Source organism: Xiphophorus maculatus, chromosome 2 (genome assembly GCF_002775205.1).
Source record: "Xiphophorus maculatus strain JP 163 A chromosome 2, X_maculatus-5.0-male, whole genome shotgun sequence".
In the NCBI taxonomy this organism is placed as follows: Eukaryota; Metazoa; Chordata; class Actinopteri; order Cyprinodontiformes; family Poeciliidae; genus Xiphophorus; species Xiphophorus maculatus.
This window is the reverse complement of record NC_036444.1, coordinates 25,938,731-25,956,619: the sequence shown is the minus strand read 5'-3', so window position 1 is coordinate 25,956,619 and position 17,889 is coordinate 25,938,731. Positions and strand designations below refer to the sequence as shown.

General features: G+C 38.0%; 2 protein-coding genes across 2 annotated transcripts in view; one reads left to right on the top strand and one right to left on the bottom strand.

Moving 5' to 3' along the window:
* Window positions 1-8,958, bottom strand: part of spg11 (SPG11, spatacsin vesicle trafficking associated) — a 28,017-nt gene extending 19,059 nt beyond the window's left edge. The window contains exons 1-12 of the mRNA XM_023348341.1: window positions 8,608-8,958; window positions 7,788-7,975; window positions 7,306-7,533; window positions 6,686-6,908; window positions 5,474-5,605; window positions 4,675-5,054; window positions 4,213-4,358; window positions 3,996-4,125; window positions 2,619-2,774; window positions 2,356-2,522; window positions 2,062-2,238; window positions 186-257 (exon numbers count right to left, since the gene is read on the bottom strand). Coding sequence (XP_023204109.1) covers window positions 186-257; window positions 2,062-2,238; window positions 2,356-2,522; window positions 2,619-2,774; window positions 3,996-4,125; window positions 4,213-4,358; window positions 4,675-5,054; window positions 5,474-5,605; window positions 6,686-6,908; window positions 7,306-7,533; window positions 7,788-7,975; window positions 8,608-8,807 — 2,199 coding nt within the window. The 5' untranslated portion in view covers window positions 8,808-8,958. The remainder of the gene's footprint in view (window positions 1-185; window positions 258-2,061; window positions 2,239-2,355; window positions 2,523-2,618; window positions 2,775-3,995; window positions 4,126-4,212; window positions 4,359-4,674; window positions 5,055-5,473; window positions 5,606-6,685; window positions 6,909-7,305; window positions 7,534-7,787; window positions 7,976-8,607) is intronic.
* A 398-nt stretch (window positions 8,959-9,356) lies between these two features.
* Window positions 9,357-15,768, top strand: fam96a (family with sequence similarity 96 member A). The gene is made up of 5 exons (XM_005811852.2): window positions 9,357-9,548; window positions 12,143-12,307; window positions 12,735-12,784; window positions 13,040-13,085; window positions 14,836-15,768. Exons 1-5 carry the CDS (start codon window positions 9,431-9,433, stop codon window positions 14,934-14,936), a joined length of 480 nt encoding a protein of 159 aa, XP_005811909.1. The 5' UTR covers window positions 9,357-9,430; the 3' UTR covers window positions 14,937-15,768.
* The last annotated feature ends 2,121 nt before the right edge of the window (window positions 15,769-17,889 follow it).

Genomic DNA, 17,889 nt, shown 5'->3' with positions numbered 1-17,889 from the left:
TTCTTTGAAAATGCAAAAATCAGAACGATTATGACATCACTTTGTTCACAATATGTGTTAAAACATACTGAGATCTACAACAAAATCATATTCAAGTACAAAGGTACCAAAAACAAAGCATACTGGTCAACTCTCACAGAAAGGTAAAGTCTCGTTTGGTGTTGGTTGTAAGAATTGTGACTCACCAACAATTCCCGGAGATCTTTGTTGTTGGTGTAAAGGCAGATGCTGTGAAGCTCTTTCTTCACACTGAAACCCTGCAGACGACAAAATGTTGCAGTTTGCCTTGTGAGGGAAATTATTGGCTTAACAATCAATCAGCTTATTACCAAAAGGGATGGTAAAAAAAAAAAAGTAAGTATTTTTAATTTCTAGGATTTTTTGCATGTGGAAATAATAGAAATGATCTGGGTAAAAAAAAAAGTAGATCAATGAAACTGATCTATTCAGCACAATAATCTTGTAATTTCAGTCTCTGCCCAACAAAACAACATGTCTTTTAAACAGATTAGTGAGAACAGAGATAAAAAAAACAACAAGAAATAAAATCTATGTAATAATAGGTACCAAAATTGTCAATAATGTGTATAATCCTAACACCTGTTCAAAATGTTAAATAGCTTGAACAAAATCAACACATACAACCACAAAAATACATATTTTATACATAATATCTTGTTGTTCTAATATTCAACAGGCTTAGCTTCATAGGCCTGTTTTTTTTTTCTTTTTGAAAAAGTTATTTTGTACTAAAGGAAACAGGGTGTTTTTTGCATTAACCATCTGTTCCTTCTGCTTTTTATTTCACTTGTATGATCTCAACTAATTTTGTCACCTTCTGTAAAAAAAAAAAAAGCTTTAAAGACAACAATGTTTGATAACTGTACCATAATCTAATACTGATCCAAGAGAAAGTCTGGACAGCTAGGAGGAAAGTAGCATTCACACTCATTACTGTAATTAAGTACAATTTGTCTGTACTTTGTTGCTTACAATACCAGAACTTTTACATGAGTTTGCTTTGAGTAAGGTATTTTACCCAGTTACATTTGAATTCATATCCATTAATAAGTAGCGCACTAAATAAAATAAAAAATAACAATAAAAAACAGGGAAAAAAAACACACTGATTCTTCGGTTGGGTTAATATTAAGATCCCAAAATGTTGCATCAATTGGGAGCAGAGGCACAAGCAAAAGTCCTTCAAGTATAGTTAAAGTTGCCTCTGAGAAAAACGAAATTAACGGCTGTATTTAAGTTTGAGTCAGTCGGTCAGACTTGATTTTAAAAGACCATTTATTGCACCATTATGCAATGACAAACTCAAAATGAACTACTAAAGAGTCTTCATTAATCATACAAATTACATATTTCACATCTCATACATGAACAAAACCTTAGATTTTGTTTTTGTCAACTTTTAAAACTCAGTTTCCACATTAGTCCATGCTGCTAGAAGCATTAACAAAGTAGTGGCACAAGATCTCTTTTTATAACATATTTCTTTTACATGTTGTTAGTCCTATATATTACTTATAGCCCATATTTGGGGTCATTTATTGATGTTTATTCTGCAATTAATTTGCTTACTCAGACCTGTTCAACCTATTATATATTCTAATGTCACTTTACATCAAGTTCTACCATTTATTCATCTTTGATTTATCTGTAACATTTTCTCATTGCTGTTTAAACTCTTAATAAATATAAGTTATTCTGTAAACGTTCTGGGCTTTCATTGTCTCTCTCAGTCACTCAATGGGTTCAAGATCCTACATGTTAGAAATTCAAGGAGTGCTGAGAATAACAGATTTTGTCTTACTCAGCAAGGTCAAACTAGCAGATTAAGTATTTCCCCATTACTGAACATTTCAGAAAAATAATTATATTTGAAAAATAAACAAAAACAAAAAATTTTTACGTAGCCCTAACCTTTTTCCACATTGTCTGTTTCATGTCAGTCAGGAAAACCAAATTTAGTTACTAAATCCCAGAATAAAATATTTTTTATAATATTCCTACAAGCAGTGTGCTAGTTTCCAGTTGGATTCGTGTTCTTACCATGTTGGTCAGGAATTTCTTGGCAGACTTTAGGTCCTTGCACTGCAAGCAGGACAAAACTTGGCGCAGGCCCACCATCCTCAGAGCTGACAGCTGCTTTTCAGGCCGGCTCTGTCTCCACATTACGGCCTGAGCTCGGGGGATCTGATTGGTCAGGATCGACTGATGGATAACTTCCTGCGAAACAAATTCAGTCTGAAAATTACATACTTGATGACAACACAGTACAAAAGGTACACTATGTTTTTCTAATGATTGATACTACAACAAATAAAATGCAAGTTGAAACGTCACCTGCGTTGAAAGTTGCTCCCAGTCATCAGTCTTTGCTCCCTGGAGAGTAGCACTAGTATCAGATGTGGAGTCGCCTGAAGCCCAGGGGAATCTCTTCATATAACCCCTCAACTCTGTGACATACTTGCCCAGAACTTCAACATTGCTCTGCACGTCTGACTGCTCATCTGCAAGCACAACAAAACACCTCCAGCTCTCTGAATCCCAAATAGTGGAAGAGCATTTCAGTAAAGTGAAGTAACTGTGAGCTGTGTTTGCCTTACAACGTGGCCAGAGGAGCACAGAGCGGATCTGTGTGTTAATGAAGCTCATGGTGAGGTTGAGCAGCTGCTCAGAGAACTGTCGGCTCTGAGCTTCACTGTTCAGCTCTCTGACCGCCGAACACAACAAATCCAACGCAGGCAACAACTCCTGGACACCTGCATGGAGATAAACCAACAAACTCAAGGACAGCCACGTGTCTTTACATACAGATTGAAATACAAAAATACGTCATACATAGATTATGCATGATCTCCAATCAGCTCCTAATAGGCCGTTACGGCTATGACCATTGCAAATTTTTCTAACTTCAAGTTAGTTTCCAAAAACCTTACAAAAAGTAATACAATACAATATCAACTACTTATAAAAATAATTTGTATTTATAATTTATATATATATATATATATACATAATATATACGGATAAGCGGAAGAAGATGGATGGATGGATGGATGGATGCATATATATACATATATAAATGATTAAAAATAACCATAGCACAAACTGATATATAAATTTGATAGAATATGAAAACATTACAAAGGAATTATTAAATCAAGGAACTCTACAGACTTTTAGGAACATAGTGTCATAAACATTTCACAAATACTAGGTTAGGGCAACAATTGTCCAATCTGAAAATTGAGCAGCTGAAAATCTGAAAATTAATGAACCATATTGGGAAAATAATTTTTTGGAATAATGATTCTCCATTATCATTATGGAAAATCATAATGATAATGGTATAAAATAAGGCTTCCAAAAAAAACGTGTTTTCTCCAAAAGGATGCAGCTAAAAGGTCTGAAAGTGGCAGAGAAAAAATTAACTATTGTTTAAAAACCCTTCAGGAGCTTATATGTTTAATTTACTGAGCATCTATCGGAAAATGTGAAAACCATAATTTGGAAACCAGACACTTTAAAACTGAAATCCCTGTTTGCAAGTATAGATGTCTTCTTTTGAAATTCAGACATTGCTTGCTAGCTGTAACTGCTGAAAGGGGGCTGCCAAAAACATTGCCATCTTTTTTGGCAAAGCCATCTTCATTTATAAAATATTCAACTGAGTCCATAATTTAAATTAAAGTCTGACTTGTCTTATATATGGTAAAAGCCACAAACAAAATTCTGACTTAATTAAACTTCAGTTTTAAGTTGTTTCATCAGCATATTTAACATGTTTTAACAAATATATCAGATCAGACACTTGGACGCTTTACATCCCAACTCTAAGGCTTCAGTAAACTTTTTTTTTTTACATTTTTTGGCAGTAGGTAACAGCAGACCTGTAGAGGTTCAGTGGAGTCCAAGCAAAGAGTGACACGTTAGTTTACACACCGTCATGGTTCACGTCTTCTTGAATCCTGTGTACTTACTGTCCTTGAGACTCAGTTTGGATTCTGCTAACTGCTCAGAAAAACCAGCTGCTGCTGATGGGTTCAGGACATTTTCTTTACTTTTCAGGTACAAATCCACTGTGTCAAGCTGTCGGTTTTTCAGTCCAGCCTGCGTGCAAAACAAAAAGCAAAAGAAGCAACACAGAGGAAATCAATCGATAAATCGATTTTTTTTGTAGTAGACTTGGATGCCTACCTGCAGCGCGTGGAAGGGAATGGAGCAGTGCCCCCAGCTGTTAAGGTGACAGACTGTGTCCACTGTTGCTGCACTGCCAAACAACATCAACCTGCTTAATAAATCCTCCTGGGACATGGAAAACAAGACCTGGAACACACCGGACCCTGAAGAAAAACACACACATCACTGTGAGGGAGGAGTGATGACGTGTTTATTAGTTCTGGCAGGATAATCAATCTTAAAATTAACATTGTCTGCTTCCTGTGGATAGGATATTTTAGTATAAATGTTTGCAAACTGCCCAAGAAACACTGGAGATACTTACAAGCTGTACACAAAGGGTTGAAAATTGGTGTTAAATTTGTTTTTTTCCTTTTAAAATGGCATTTCAATAGCTAAGTTATTAAATGTGTACATAAGATGCAAAAGTGTAAGATATAAAAAAAAAAAAAAAAAATACTGTGCCACTGCTTATCTTACTCTTCAGCAGCAGTCTGTGCTGTCTCTCTCCACTGTGCTGCACTGGCACAGCCGTTCCTTCAGCCTGGTGGTAGCTCGTTCTCCCAGACTCCATATCCCATAATGCCACCGTTGTGTGTGTGTTGCCAGGAGCAACAAAGGTCAAAAGTGCAGAGAACTCAGAAACGGCAAGAAGAGATGGAATGGATGAGTCAAGGACAGAGAAGGCCACGGTCGCCCCACTGGGAGGCACTCTGCTGTGGGAGGACATGGCAGCTGGGTGGGACTGCAGGTGGGGGAGCGAGTGGAACCATGGAACCCCTCCTGACTTAGAGGGGGATGAGGGATAAGCCGCCTGCTGCGCTCTGGCATACATGGATGCTAGACAAGTGTCCCAGGCACTAAAAAAAGACGAGAAAGACTGAATATCCTCAAAGTCATTAATCAATAATCTGAAAGGCACAGGACAATTTGTCAGGCATGTTCAAAATCCTTATCTCAAAATATGAGCTATGACCATCTGGTTAGCGGTACAAAAACCCGAAATATAAAATTAATTTTTTGAAAGCTTTATTCTGCGCACTTATTTCAAAATACTGTGTACAATATTTGCTTTTCTTTTATATTCATTTGTCATTTAATGCAAATTTTGGAACTTCCCTCACGAGTGGTTCAAGTTTGTTTGGAAAAAAGTTCCTCAGTGTGATATTTGGGTGTATGTGTAGGAACAGCACTGAATCCATTACAACTGCATTGCTTTCAAGTGGACAGTAAACATATGCTGCATCATAAAAGGACAGTCTGTCATCAGTGGTTGTACCGGTTATCACTGAGTGGTGAACCAACAGCAGCAAGACTGGAGCTGGACAGGGCGTCCTGGTCTCCTGGATCCTTGGGCTGAAGTGAGGAAGAGGACTGGGGGCCAACACAGTGGAGGTGTTCTGGGTGTTCTCTGGAAGACAGTTTTACTTTATTAAAGTGCAACAAACCAGCAGGTCGTTGTTTAGTAACGAAACAGCTAAAATATTTCCCAACCGTAGTCAATACTGCCCTGGCGCAAAGGGCGTACTTATGAGAGTCGTTTTACTGCACTTTTTACTTTTACTTGAATAATATTATTAACTAATCCTGCTCTTACTTACAATAGTGTATCAGGGCCATTGTAGATTTTAGAAAAGAAGGTATAAATTGCAATAAAAAAAAGACAACAAACCCTGACATTTTCAAAAAAATGTGGAAATTTCTAAAAAAAAAAAAAAAAAAAAAAAATTCTGAGACGCATCTCAAAATTTCTGAGTGTTTTTTTTTTCTAGCAAATTTTCAACTTTTGCAGCTCAGAAATTTTCTTGTTTTCTTCAAGGCTTTTATTTTGGTGGAAATGTACTCCTATTTTTTCTACCCTCAATGGCCCTAATGTGCCATAATACGTACTTGAATAGAATGACTTTGAATTTAAAGAAATTGTCTCGGAAGCAGAGGTTGGAAACATTTTCTCCATGTTACTGTTTACATCATTATTGTTTTTTTAAATATTAATAAACATGGTTATTTTTATTTGAAATGTTTCATAGAAGTTTGTTTATGTATTCATATTAAATTTAAAGCCGCCCCCTTCGCTAAACTACTCTGGAGCCGGGGCTGAGTCAAAAAGACTAGAGCTACATTTAAAACCCAAAGGCTCATCGTCTGCCACCCACTATGCTAAGTGTTAAAACAAGATGCCAAATCATATCCTTATTTTTGCTACACATAGACTTAGTCTTACACTAAATCTATGATCAATAGTGATCTTAATCTACTGAGAGAAAGTAACAAAGCAATGTTTTTCACATCAGTTCTATATGTATGCATCAGCATGTGTTCAGTCTTTTAGACAAAGAGCAAATATCACTGTCACCCAAATGTCTATTTCAACTTCAGAGTGAGGGAGTAACACACATGAAGGAAAGTCTACAGTAGGCCTCAAGGAGAAATGCCATTGTGCTGTAAACAAAGCAATTAGAAAACATTAATAGAGAACTGGCTCCTGTACCTGAAGTAGTGGTTAAGATTAAGGGCGACTGCTGCATGAGACTGAGTTACAGCTACAGCTGTGCAAAGATCTGCTGACACCTGGAAAAGGCAGAAGGAGGAGGAGGAGGAAGAGGAGGAGGAGAGTGAAGAGGAAGTCAGGCCGCCATCCGGCCAACCAGAGCTCAGGTAGGAAGGAATGTTGATGCTGGCCAGCAGAGAACCATCAGTAATGGCATACACATCTGATCGGAAGGACAGATTAGGGAAAACACTCTTTGGACAGAAATGCATTGTTTCACACACTAACAAACAACCAAAACAAACTTTAAAATGGCAACCCTTTTTTTAAAAAGATTACCAGTGACATCACATTTACAGCCAAATTTCTTGTCTGTATGAGGAACAATAACAAACAGAGAGAGCGAGTTTATTATATCCAGGGTTTCTTTCATAAACCTGGTTTAAAGCTGCAGTATGAATGTTCTTTACTCATTCTTTTTCCAGCCTGATTCCCCACTGATTAGGTCATGCTAGCTTGGGGCTGTTGCTTTATTAAGAGGAGACGTAGCTTCTGCAGCTCTGATTTAAATTGAAAAGCAGCATTTCTACTGTCAGTATAAGAGGCTTTTTGCAGGATACATATGAGTCCACTGGAGCTGAGGACAAATAGGGTTTCTGCACAGACACAGTGGTGAACAGCAGTATGTCTGTCACTGGTTGTTAGCTGGATTCTGCAGCAGGAGGTCGTCTTTGGTTCTTGTGATGCCTGTTCCCACTGCAGCTGCAGAATCCACTCATTGTTTACCAGTACACAGCACTGGTTGGCCATAAAGGACAACACCTGTACAGGCACCAGCTCACACACACCTGGCAACAAGAGCATAACACTGAGTTACAAAAAATGTTTTTTGGGAAGTTGTCTATGTTGCTCCACAGTTCAGAAAGTTGACCTGATTGAGCAAAACCAATGTGATTTTTGGATTCAGCTCATCGAAATAACCCTAAAAGAGTTGGAAAAAAGCCCAGGCAAGTTTTGGCTGTCAACCAGTGTAATCTGTAACGTTAAGACTTTCAAAACAAAATTCAGCAGGTGATAAATGTAAGAACAACTGATTACTCACTTTTGTCGCTCCCCTTGACAATTTCCAGCAGATTATCTACATTACACTTTTGCACAGTCAGCAAAGAAACTGGGGTGGATTGTTCTGCTTCAGCCTCGAATAGCGTTATGTCACCCTGTGATCCAACAGCCAACAAATTACAGCTGCTGACTCCCCAAATGCTTGTATTCGCCTCCTCCCAGCAGAAACTGTGAATAGGGAAAAGAATAGGGGGTTTTTTAATCTGCAGAATAAGCACTGTTATCTGCAATTCCATGAAGCATTTAATTTGGATATGATTTTAATACATACTACATCCCTTAAAAAAAGAGACTTCAGTAGTTGACTTTGTATTTAACAAAACTACAAATAAGAGACATATCAACCCAGCAGTGACAGACCCTGTCCAGGTCACATATAGTAAGTATTCACATTTACTCAGTTACATTACTTCTGTAACTTTTACACTAACCCACACCATGTGTAACTTCACTGAATAAACAAACATGTTTTGACCACAGGTGCACCAGAAAGGTTTCAAAAGATTTATGACTTTATTTAGTAGTGCTGACTGAATTGATCATTTTATAATAGTACTATTTGTGTCTTTAAAATTACCAAGATTTCGTACCATCCTGTGAAATAAACGTACATGGCACATGACTTAGCACGAGTCTTACTTTTTTTTTTATTGCTAAAAAAGATTTTAGGGAAAGATTTTATTATAGGACGTGTCACTGTTAAAAACTCTTGTCTGTCTCGATTCGGTTCGAGCATAAAAAGTTGTTTAGCACAAATCTTGCTTTACAAACACGGGAAGCGAAGACCAGTCAGAACTCACTCTACAAAGCAGCCGTCCGATGCAGCCGGAGGGGCCCCTCTGTCCCCAGGGTCCCACACCAACAGCTGGCCCGAGACGCCAAGGCAGCAGAGCAGGGAGCCCGCAGGGCACAGCGCGGCTTTCTGGATGTCTGCAAGCTGACCACAGCGCTGGTTCTCAGGAATAACCAGCACCTCTATCGAGTTCTGCCCGTCAAACATCTCCTCTCAGTTTCAGAATAGTTTGACCGGTTCAAATGGTCTTGATAAAGATATCTGAATAACAAGATGGGAAATATTTAATAATTTTCTTCTCTTGTCAACAGCTTCCCAGTTGTAAGAGTCACATTACTTCTGGTGTCAGCTGACCGAAATAGCTTCCTCTTCTTCTTGAAATGTATTGGCGGTTGGCAAATAACTTAAGGTGCATCACCGCCACCTACAGGTATGGAGTGTGGTTCATGTGGCTCATGAACCAGATATCCATATGTGGAATTTATATACATGGTAGATAGATAGATAGATAGATAGAGAGAGAGAGAGAGAGAGAGAGAGAGAGAGAGAGAGGAGAGAGAGAGAGAGAGAGAGAGAGAGGGAGAGAGAGAGAGAGAGAGAGAGAGGAGAGAGAGAGAGAGAGAGAGAGAGAGAGAGAGAGAGAGAGAGAGAGAGAGAGAGAGAGAGAGAGAGAGAGAGAGAGAGAGAGAGAAGAGAGAGAAGTTTCCAGCTTCCGGTTGCCCAGTTGGTGGCAGTAATGCTCCATTAGGTTGTTTGCCAACCGCCATTGGACAAAAGAAGAAGTCGGTCTCTCTTGAGATGTTGTCGTTTATTATGGCGCGTGTCAACCAATGGAAATAGTGTCCAGCCGTCTATCACCAGCTCTAGAAAAGATTTTCCAACTGTCCGGACTCAACAGAAATGGCATGAACACCGAGCCGATGGAGGAAAAAGCTCTGGACGTGTACGGTAAGTTAGAGGGTCTGTTTGGCGTTTCTCACGTCAGACTGGCTGCCAGTCGAGCTGGAAAGATGATACATGGAAAAAGCTCTTCAATTTATTTCCTGCTCCTTTGCGACTACGAAGCTGAAATTGGCTTCCGATTCGGACATTTATGGCTAAAAGGCAATTCCACCTAAATGTTTCAGTACCTTGAGCCTATTTAACCTTAAACAAATGCAACACATGGACTAGATTATTCTGCACTAAAGCAGAATAAGACCAAGTTTGTGATTTGTGAAACCTCTTATTTGAATTGTGAAGTTTCCTTAATGGCTATTTCGTCATTTTTATTAATCTGTGCCACATTAGAACCGCTGCAGCTCCTAAACTATAACACCTGGACACTTCAAAACTGGTGTAGATCATTCTATGTTAATTGCAGGCAAAGTTGTAAAGTGAAACAGAATAAATCGTTGCTATACACGAAGCTGAAGTTGGTTTCCGATTCCAGCTTCCCATTCGGGAAATGGCACAAGGGCTTTTCTACCTAAATTTTCACCATCAACCGCATCTTTAATCTACTTTAGTTAAAAAAACTACAACACCTAGACACTTCAAACTTGGACTGGTTTATTCTGCTCTAATAGCAGAATATTTAGAACAATGTTTGGGATTTATGAAACTTTTTTCTGATTTGTGAAACTTCAATAAAGGTTGATTTCATCACTTTTTTTTGCTTCTTGATCACTCTAAAACTGCTCCAGCTCCCAAAACTACAACACCTAGACTCTTCAAACCTGGACTAGATTATTCTCAACTAATAGCCGAATATTTAGAACAATGTTTGGGATTTGTGAAACTTTTTTTCTGATTTGTGAAACTTCACAAATGATCAGATTACTGTACTGAATCCAATATCGAAGAAAACTCACCCGTCTGTCATCAACGACTACAGACCTGTAGCCCTGACGTTGCACAACATGAAGGTCTTGGAGAGACTCCGGTTGGCCCACCTGAATAAGCAGACAAGGAAATATCAAGACCACCTGCAGTTTGCTTATTGCCGTGGAGTTGGAGTTGATGCTGCCATCATACACCTGCTTCAGCAAACCCACTCTCATGAGACTCTCTTGGGAAGGCAGAGTGCTTTCAGTCAGAGGCTTCTTCAGATTTAGTGCAACACAGACCGCTACAGAAGGTCTTTCCTTCCAACAGCCATTACCATCTACAATACCTCTTTGAAGAATTAATGAGTTAAACCGACATTTAGTTTGCCTTTGGGATTAATAAAGTGGTTTTAAATTAGAATTGAATTTGAAAAAAAAACCCTACATAGAACGAGTGTGAATAGTAATCTGAAATCAAAGCACATAAAGGTTTCACAAACCCCGAACATGGTTTTAAATATTCTGCTATTTGAGCAGAATAATCCTGTCCAAGTTTGAAGTGTGTAGGAGTTGTAATTTAGGAACAGGAGCAGTTCTAGTGTGATATAGATACAAAAAGTGGTGAAATCAACCTTTATTGAAGAGTCTAGGTGTTGTAGTTTTTTAACTAGAGTAGATTAAAGATGTGGAAAATAGTGAAAAAGTAGGTGGAATCGCCCTTTAGCCATTTCCCGAATCGGAAGCTGGAACCGGAAACCAACTTCAGCTTTGTTTGCTATACCTAAATAGATTTTTCAGGTATTTATATCTGAGTATTTATCTTTCTGACAACTTTTTACTTTTACTCACTACATTTCAAGAGAAATAGCTGTAGTCTTCTAACATTTTCTCATGGGGCTCATCACTTACTAGAAAAATATGGCAGACCCTCTTCATGTGTGGAAGACCAGACAAATGAACCCGCATAAACTTGCTATGCCAATCTCCCATAATAAAGAAGACATAAACAAAGGCTACTTGGCTTTGATTCTTCAAATTACAAAATATTTTCTTAATCATTTTCACACCACTCCTTTACATCATTACCAACACACCAAGACTATTTTTGTGTTCAATGTATTTTTGCCATGCATATTTAAAGGTAGTAGAACCATTCCCTCATTGAAACTTGACAAAATAAGGGGGTGGAGCCTGTAGTGATATTACAGGAGTCATCAAACCTAAAACAGGTTTTTCTTGTATTTTGAAGGCAGACACTTAGATCATTTTGATCTTCATAGGAAAGTTATTTTAAAATGCCAGGTTTACTGTCCATTAAAAATATGTGGTTATAATGGGAGTCAATTGAACCAGAATGTTAAGTGCACACAAGGTGCATGCATTTTGTTCTACATACCGTAACTTACAATCAAAGGGACAAAGAAATTTTAAAAAGAAAATTTAAAACAGTTCTGGCCAAGTTTCATAGAATTGATCTTTAGGATGACCGAGATACTGGGAAAAATAATAGTAATATATATATAAAAAAGTAGAATGTCCCATTTTGGGTAGTCAAGGTACCCTGAGGGGTCAACTGTGACAAAATGGCAAAAAAACCCCAAAAAAAACATACGAAACAACAGAAATTTGCAAAGTATAAATCATTTTCACAGCATTGTATTTCATCGTTCAGTCATTGTAGACGTTAAGAGATTTCAAGCGTCTCATGGAAATGTATTTCCTTCCCTCCCTCAGATGTGATTCGATCCATCCGGGACCCCGAGAAGCCGAACACCCTGGAGGAGCTGGAGGTAGTGACAGAGAAATGTGTGGAGATTCAGGAGCTCAACGAGGACGAGTTCCTCATCATAATCAGATTCTCCCCAACCGTTCCTCACTGCTCCCTGGCTACTCTGATTGGTGAGGAAGTCTGCTGATGACAAAAGTCTCCTCTAAATCCACCTGAACACAATGTTGGACGGAGAGCTGATCATATTTTAGGTTTGGAAAGACTCGGTCAGTAAATTGAGAAGTATTAATATACTAAGTACTAAATATTTGTAATTATTACTCTTATTGTAATTATTACTTGTTATTGGTCTGAGTTGCAGTGACGAAGAATTCAGACCAAAGGATTGCAGTTCCACTTTATATTGGCCATAATGAATGATTTACATGCAAGGAAAGATTTAAAAGCAATGTATGTATATCCACTTTAAATGGGTTAAGTGGTCCTCAGATGGAAAAGTTTTAGAGCAGTGGTCTATTGAATAGCATATTTTTGTTTCCTGTTTTGTAGCAGTAGATCTGTTAGTATCTGTGTTTGATAAAGATGTGTTGTCTGCAGGCCTGTGCATACAAGTGAAGTTGCAGCGGTGTCTGCCATTTAAACATAAGGTGAGTCTGAACCTTATGGGCAGACTTCATGTTTCTCTTGTCTTCAGAGCAGTAGTTATATTAGTATGCTTTAAATTTATTAAAACTCTTTGTTGTTTGTGATTTTTTTTTTATGTCTCTAAAATCGTTTCTCATGTTATTTGCAATCCTAAACCACCTTAGCTCCAAGCTAGCATCAGTGATCTTTGGTCTTGATGGTAACAAACATAAGTTATTTGATCAATTGTTTTGTTTTTTTCTTCTTTTGCTCTTTAGTTGGAAATTTACATTTCAGAAGGAACCCATTCTACTGAAGAAGACAGTAAGTGTTTATTTAATGAACTTGCACAACACTATATTTTCTCACAAATAAGTATTTAAGGTTTAAATAGGTCATACACTTTAAATAAGTTTTTTTCTTTTTGTGCTCAATGCAAAACACAATATTCTTAAACATTCACGTTGCATCATTCTTGTACAGCAGCTGATATTTAGGCTTGCTTGTCATTTGATTTCATTTTTATTTTTAACTTCCATCTTAAGTTTTCACTTGGATTAAACTGCCTGGACAAATTGACCACTTCTCTGACCACTTAGCCACGTTCTCTCCTTCTCTCCAAGTTGTGTGTTTTCCTCTTATTTCAAACTTTTTACGTTTTCTCTCAGCCTTTCATTCTTTCCATAGAAGCTCTAACTGGGCTGGCATTCTGTTTAACTGTGACGTCTTGTCTGAGGGGCCCATCAGCTGAGACACTGCTACCAACAACTGAACATTCTTTTAACTGCTAACATTTTACTTTTCTTTAATATAGGAAGTACTTCTCGATCAATGCTTCTGTTTCTTTATTTTGTGTGTGTGTGTGTGTGTGTGTGTGTGTGTGTGTGTGTGTGTGGGTATGTGTGTGTGTGTACTAAAACCCCCAGTTGGTCATGGCAGATGGCCGCTGAGTCATATTCCGCCAGAGGTTAATCTGTTAAAGGGGAGTTTCCTCTTTGCTGTTGCTACATGCATGCTCTGTCTGATTAATTGCTGCAAAGTCAGCGACAATGCAAGCGATTTACTGCAAGTCAGTCTATTGGGTTCCATTTGATAGAAAAAGCTTTTACCCCGATATGAATAATAAACTGAACTTGACTGCACTTTTTGATAAATAGGTTTGATTGTAATGTTTTGTATGTAACTGTATTGAAATAGATTTTTTTGTAAAGTGCCTTGAGATGATGTGTTGCGTATTTGTGCAACTGAATTAAATAAGCCTGATATTGTCACTGAAGTGATGCTACTCTAAATTTGGTGGCCATCTTTATTTCAAGTGAATGGTATCAAAGCCTTATTTCCTTGGAAAATGCAGATTCAGCATTCATTAATGAATTCCACTTTCCTCCGGTCATTGAGAGTCTTCCACAGGAATCTTCTCTTCCATTTACAGGAGCATTAGTTGGTTCATGTTTCCTGCTAGTCTGTTCCTTGCCACAGGAAGTCCCTTATCTTGGCTGATTCCAGAATAATTCTTTAGTAGTAATAATGAACAACGATTATGATTCTTGAATAATCTGATTGAATCATTTATTTGATGCCTCAACATTGAGCGGTTCTATTTCTTTATACATTCCTTGATCTGAAAAAAATATTCAACATTTATCACAACAAAGTTGCTGTAAGTCAAAATATTGGACATTATTTTTTTATGCACTGTCCTGTCAAAAATAACTAACAGTTATGTTTGTGGTCTGTGGGAGGGAGACCAACTACTCTGAGTGAACCCACATATTTACAGGAAGAACATTCAACTTCATGCGGACATTTATGGGATGCTCCATGGTGCGTCCCATAAATGAAATCATGACTTGGAAAAACTGCTCTTTGTATTTGTTCTTATCTTTTTCTGGTATTAAGATAGTCTCAAGCATTTTAGTAAGAATTAAAAAAGCAAAAACAGCAGTAACCTCTGACGGAGCAAATGCTGCTTTTGCAGCAGATGTATCCTTTTTTTGATAAATTGATGGGTGCTTTTCTTTTTATCTTGCTGTTGCTCATTAACTGAGTGAGAACCTTCTGTTCATGTCTGCAGTTAACAAACAGATCAATGATAAGGAGCGGATAGCAGCTGCCATGGAAAACCCCAACCTCAGAGAAATTGTGGAGCAGTGTGTAGCTGAACCAGACGATTGACGGAGGACACCCCACCTGCTTAAAGCAAATTCTTTCTAACCTGCTGTCTTTGTGTTTGTAATGTCCCAAAGCCTGAGAAGGCTTATTTACATGATTCCATTGCATCTGTTTGAAATCAGCTGGACAATAACTGTGAGGAGTTGGCAGATTGTTCTATTATGTTTCTAGAGGAGGGACTCATCTCACACACAAGTTTAGTTTAATGAGTGCTGATTGCTGACTTTATCATGTGGACAGCTTAGTGGTAATATTGCAGGAGTTATTTCTCTCTTCCAACTGCTAAGAGACATAAAAAGCTGCATGAGCAGTAGACTAGAGAACATGCTTCCTGACATACTTCCATCTGACCCTCCATCCGTCTGATTTCCATCCATCATTCCTCTAGTTTGCCATTCTGTGGTAGATAAGTTATTGTATCTCTTTTTGATAAATTGAAACAGAATAAGTTAGAAAATCCTTTCTTGTTCAGGATTGTATTTTAGTAAATGTAAGTTACCATTTAAATGTACTAAATTGATATGAATACAATTTATGCTTTATTAAACACAAGTGCTTTAAATAAAATTTAAACTTTAAGCAGAAACAAATGTTTAAGGTCTTGTGAGAGGAGAATTTAGTTTTAGTTAGATTTAGAATTTCGATTTAGTTTAAGAGACCACATATGAGTATGCTGTCATTCCCTTGGGAGCAAGCTGGTTCATCACTATTCTCTGGGTAATGTCTGGATATAACTCGATGCACTATAGAGTAGAAGTTTCTGAAGTGTTCGAGTCTCAAACATTTAAAGATGATCTCTGATTTGTTTTTGTCAGAATAAAATCCTGAACTGGTACGTGTCTCTGTGGTCTTAGTTTTGACAGTTGCATAGAATCACAATAATTTCAAAGCAAAATGTGGGCTATAAAATAATAATAATAATAATAATAATAGAAGAATGTGAGATTCCTCATGCAAACCGACCCATACGTTTACTCGTTTTGGAGATGGGAAACTGGCAATATATCAAATCGAACTTTGATATATTTTGTCATAAGCATTCAAAACAGCAGTAAATTTAGCTGGGGAGCTATGTGTAATATTTGGGGTCCAGTTATATATAGTACATTTTAATGACAAAGTTTTTCTACCTTGGAAATAAATGTAAAGTAAATAATAGTTTCACTCTACTGTACATTTATGAATACTATCCAATTTTGCTCTGTATTCATACACATTAGGAACAGCCAGATATCTTCTGCAATGATTTTGGAAAACAAAAATAACTGTACTGTACATTTAAAATAGATTGCTTGCTAGACTATTTAGAAGTACAAATGCCTAAATAGCGAGAGGTCCTCCATTTTGGAAGTTGCTGCGCAGTCATACTGTCCCTGTCAAGTTTTTTGCGTGCATGTGACGCACTCGAACCCTTATGTTCACTTCGACTGAGTACACACTTCATAGGGGGGCGTAGGGTGCAGTGCGATTATTGGGACTGGTTTCTCGATGCGTAGGAAAATCTGAGGATTTAAGCTTAACGCCTGTCAACAGTTGTTAGGTTTAGTCAGGGAATCTGCTTCCAGTGGGAGCTTGATGACCTTTTCCCCTGAAATGGAGCCCAGGTGAAACTTGAGGGTCTAATGAGGCAGAGCTGGAGAATCATCAAGACAATCAAATGGTGGCCAAGACCTTAGGTCACTATACAAAGTTGCCTCTTGCATCAATCAACATTTTTCAGAATCAGGAAAATAAATCACAAAGAATAAGAGGAGGATATTTATCAAGATAGCTTTTTGTCTGTCTTGTGGTGCTTTAGCTGCTTTAGCTAAAGAATTAAACCAAAATCCCTTTGCCCCTGCTGACCGGATGAGACACCAACCTGTATTTCTACAGCTACAAGGTAAGTGGGATTCGCAACTAATGGTACTTAACATATTGAGTTTTGGCACTGTTCAGATTGACCTATGACTGATCTGGCTTTATACTCTGATCATCAAATGTATGGAGCTGAGAAAGACAGGGGGGAAAAAAAGTAAAAATTGTTCACACAATGAAGCGGGGTCATTTACACTTAGCAAAGCACTTATATTAAAAAGACTGATAGATTTTACTTGTATACTGGTTGGTGTATTGTCATAGTGATTACTCCCCAACAGTTTAAGACTTTGTAGAAAAAGGAAACAATCAAAAATGTGCACTGAAAAATGTTTTCTAAACCTGTCACCGTTTTTAAATTTCAACTTATCATTCTGACTTTGACATAAATGAACTGATCGTACCCTGCATCCCAGCTGTCCAGCAGGTGAAACCAGAGTTTGAGGGACCTTTAGCTTGGCGGTATCCTGATCCACCTGCAGAGGAGGAGCCTCGGCACCCTCCAGACCTTGAGCTGAAAATTCCAGAGCCAGCTCAGAGTGTCGGTGCTGATTGTGGGGAGATCTCTGTTCAAGTGGAAGCCAGGAAAGACCTGCTGGGGATCGGTAAACCTGCTCCGGCTGCAGATGTGACTCTGGGAGGATGTGCTGCCACAGGAGAAGATGCCCAAATCTTCATCTTCGAGTCAGAGCTGCATGGCTGTGGCAGCCAGTTGCTGGTGGGGGATTCAAAGTAGATTACTTTTTTTCCACATTTCTAAAATGGGTCCGTTTCTGACCTGCCAGAGTTGTAAGCATGTCTTTAAGAACTCTGTTGTCAAATGTCTTGGCTGTTCATTTAGAAACCAGCTTGACCATCATTTTTAACTCTATTGTTGTTCAGAAGACACTGGAAAGTTGATCTTAACAGTGATTTAAAAGGCATACTGAAAAATGCAAATTCCATTCAAAAATATTTTCTTATTGACTTAAATTTATCCAGAGTGACTAAAGCAGGGTGATGATAAAGATGATGGGGCCTAGGATTGAGCCTTGGACAGAAATCACCCTACATATGATTTCAGGTATTTTCTACAAAATTTCTTTCTGTAGAAATTGCA

Bases quoted from the DNA above. Each gene is read 5' to 3' on its own strand.
- fam96a (XM_005811852.2), top strand. From the start codon at position 9,431: ATGGAAATAGTGTCCAGCCGTCTATCACCAGCTCTAGAAAAGATTTTC. The intron at 9,549-12,142 runs GTAAGTTAGAGG...TCCCTCCCTCAG, and splicing joins AAAAGCTCTGGACGTGTACG to ATGTGATTCGATCCATCCGG. The intron at 12,785-13,039 runs GTGAGTCTGAAC...TTTGCTCTTTAG, and splicing joins GTCTGCCATTTAAACATAAG to TTGGAAATTTACATTTCAGA.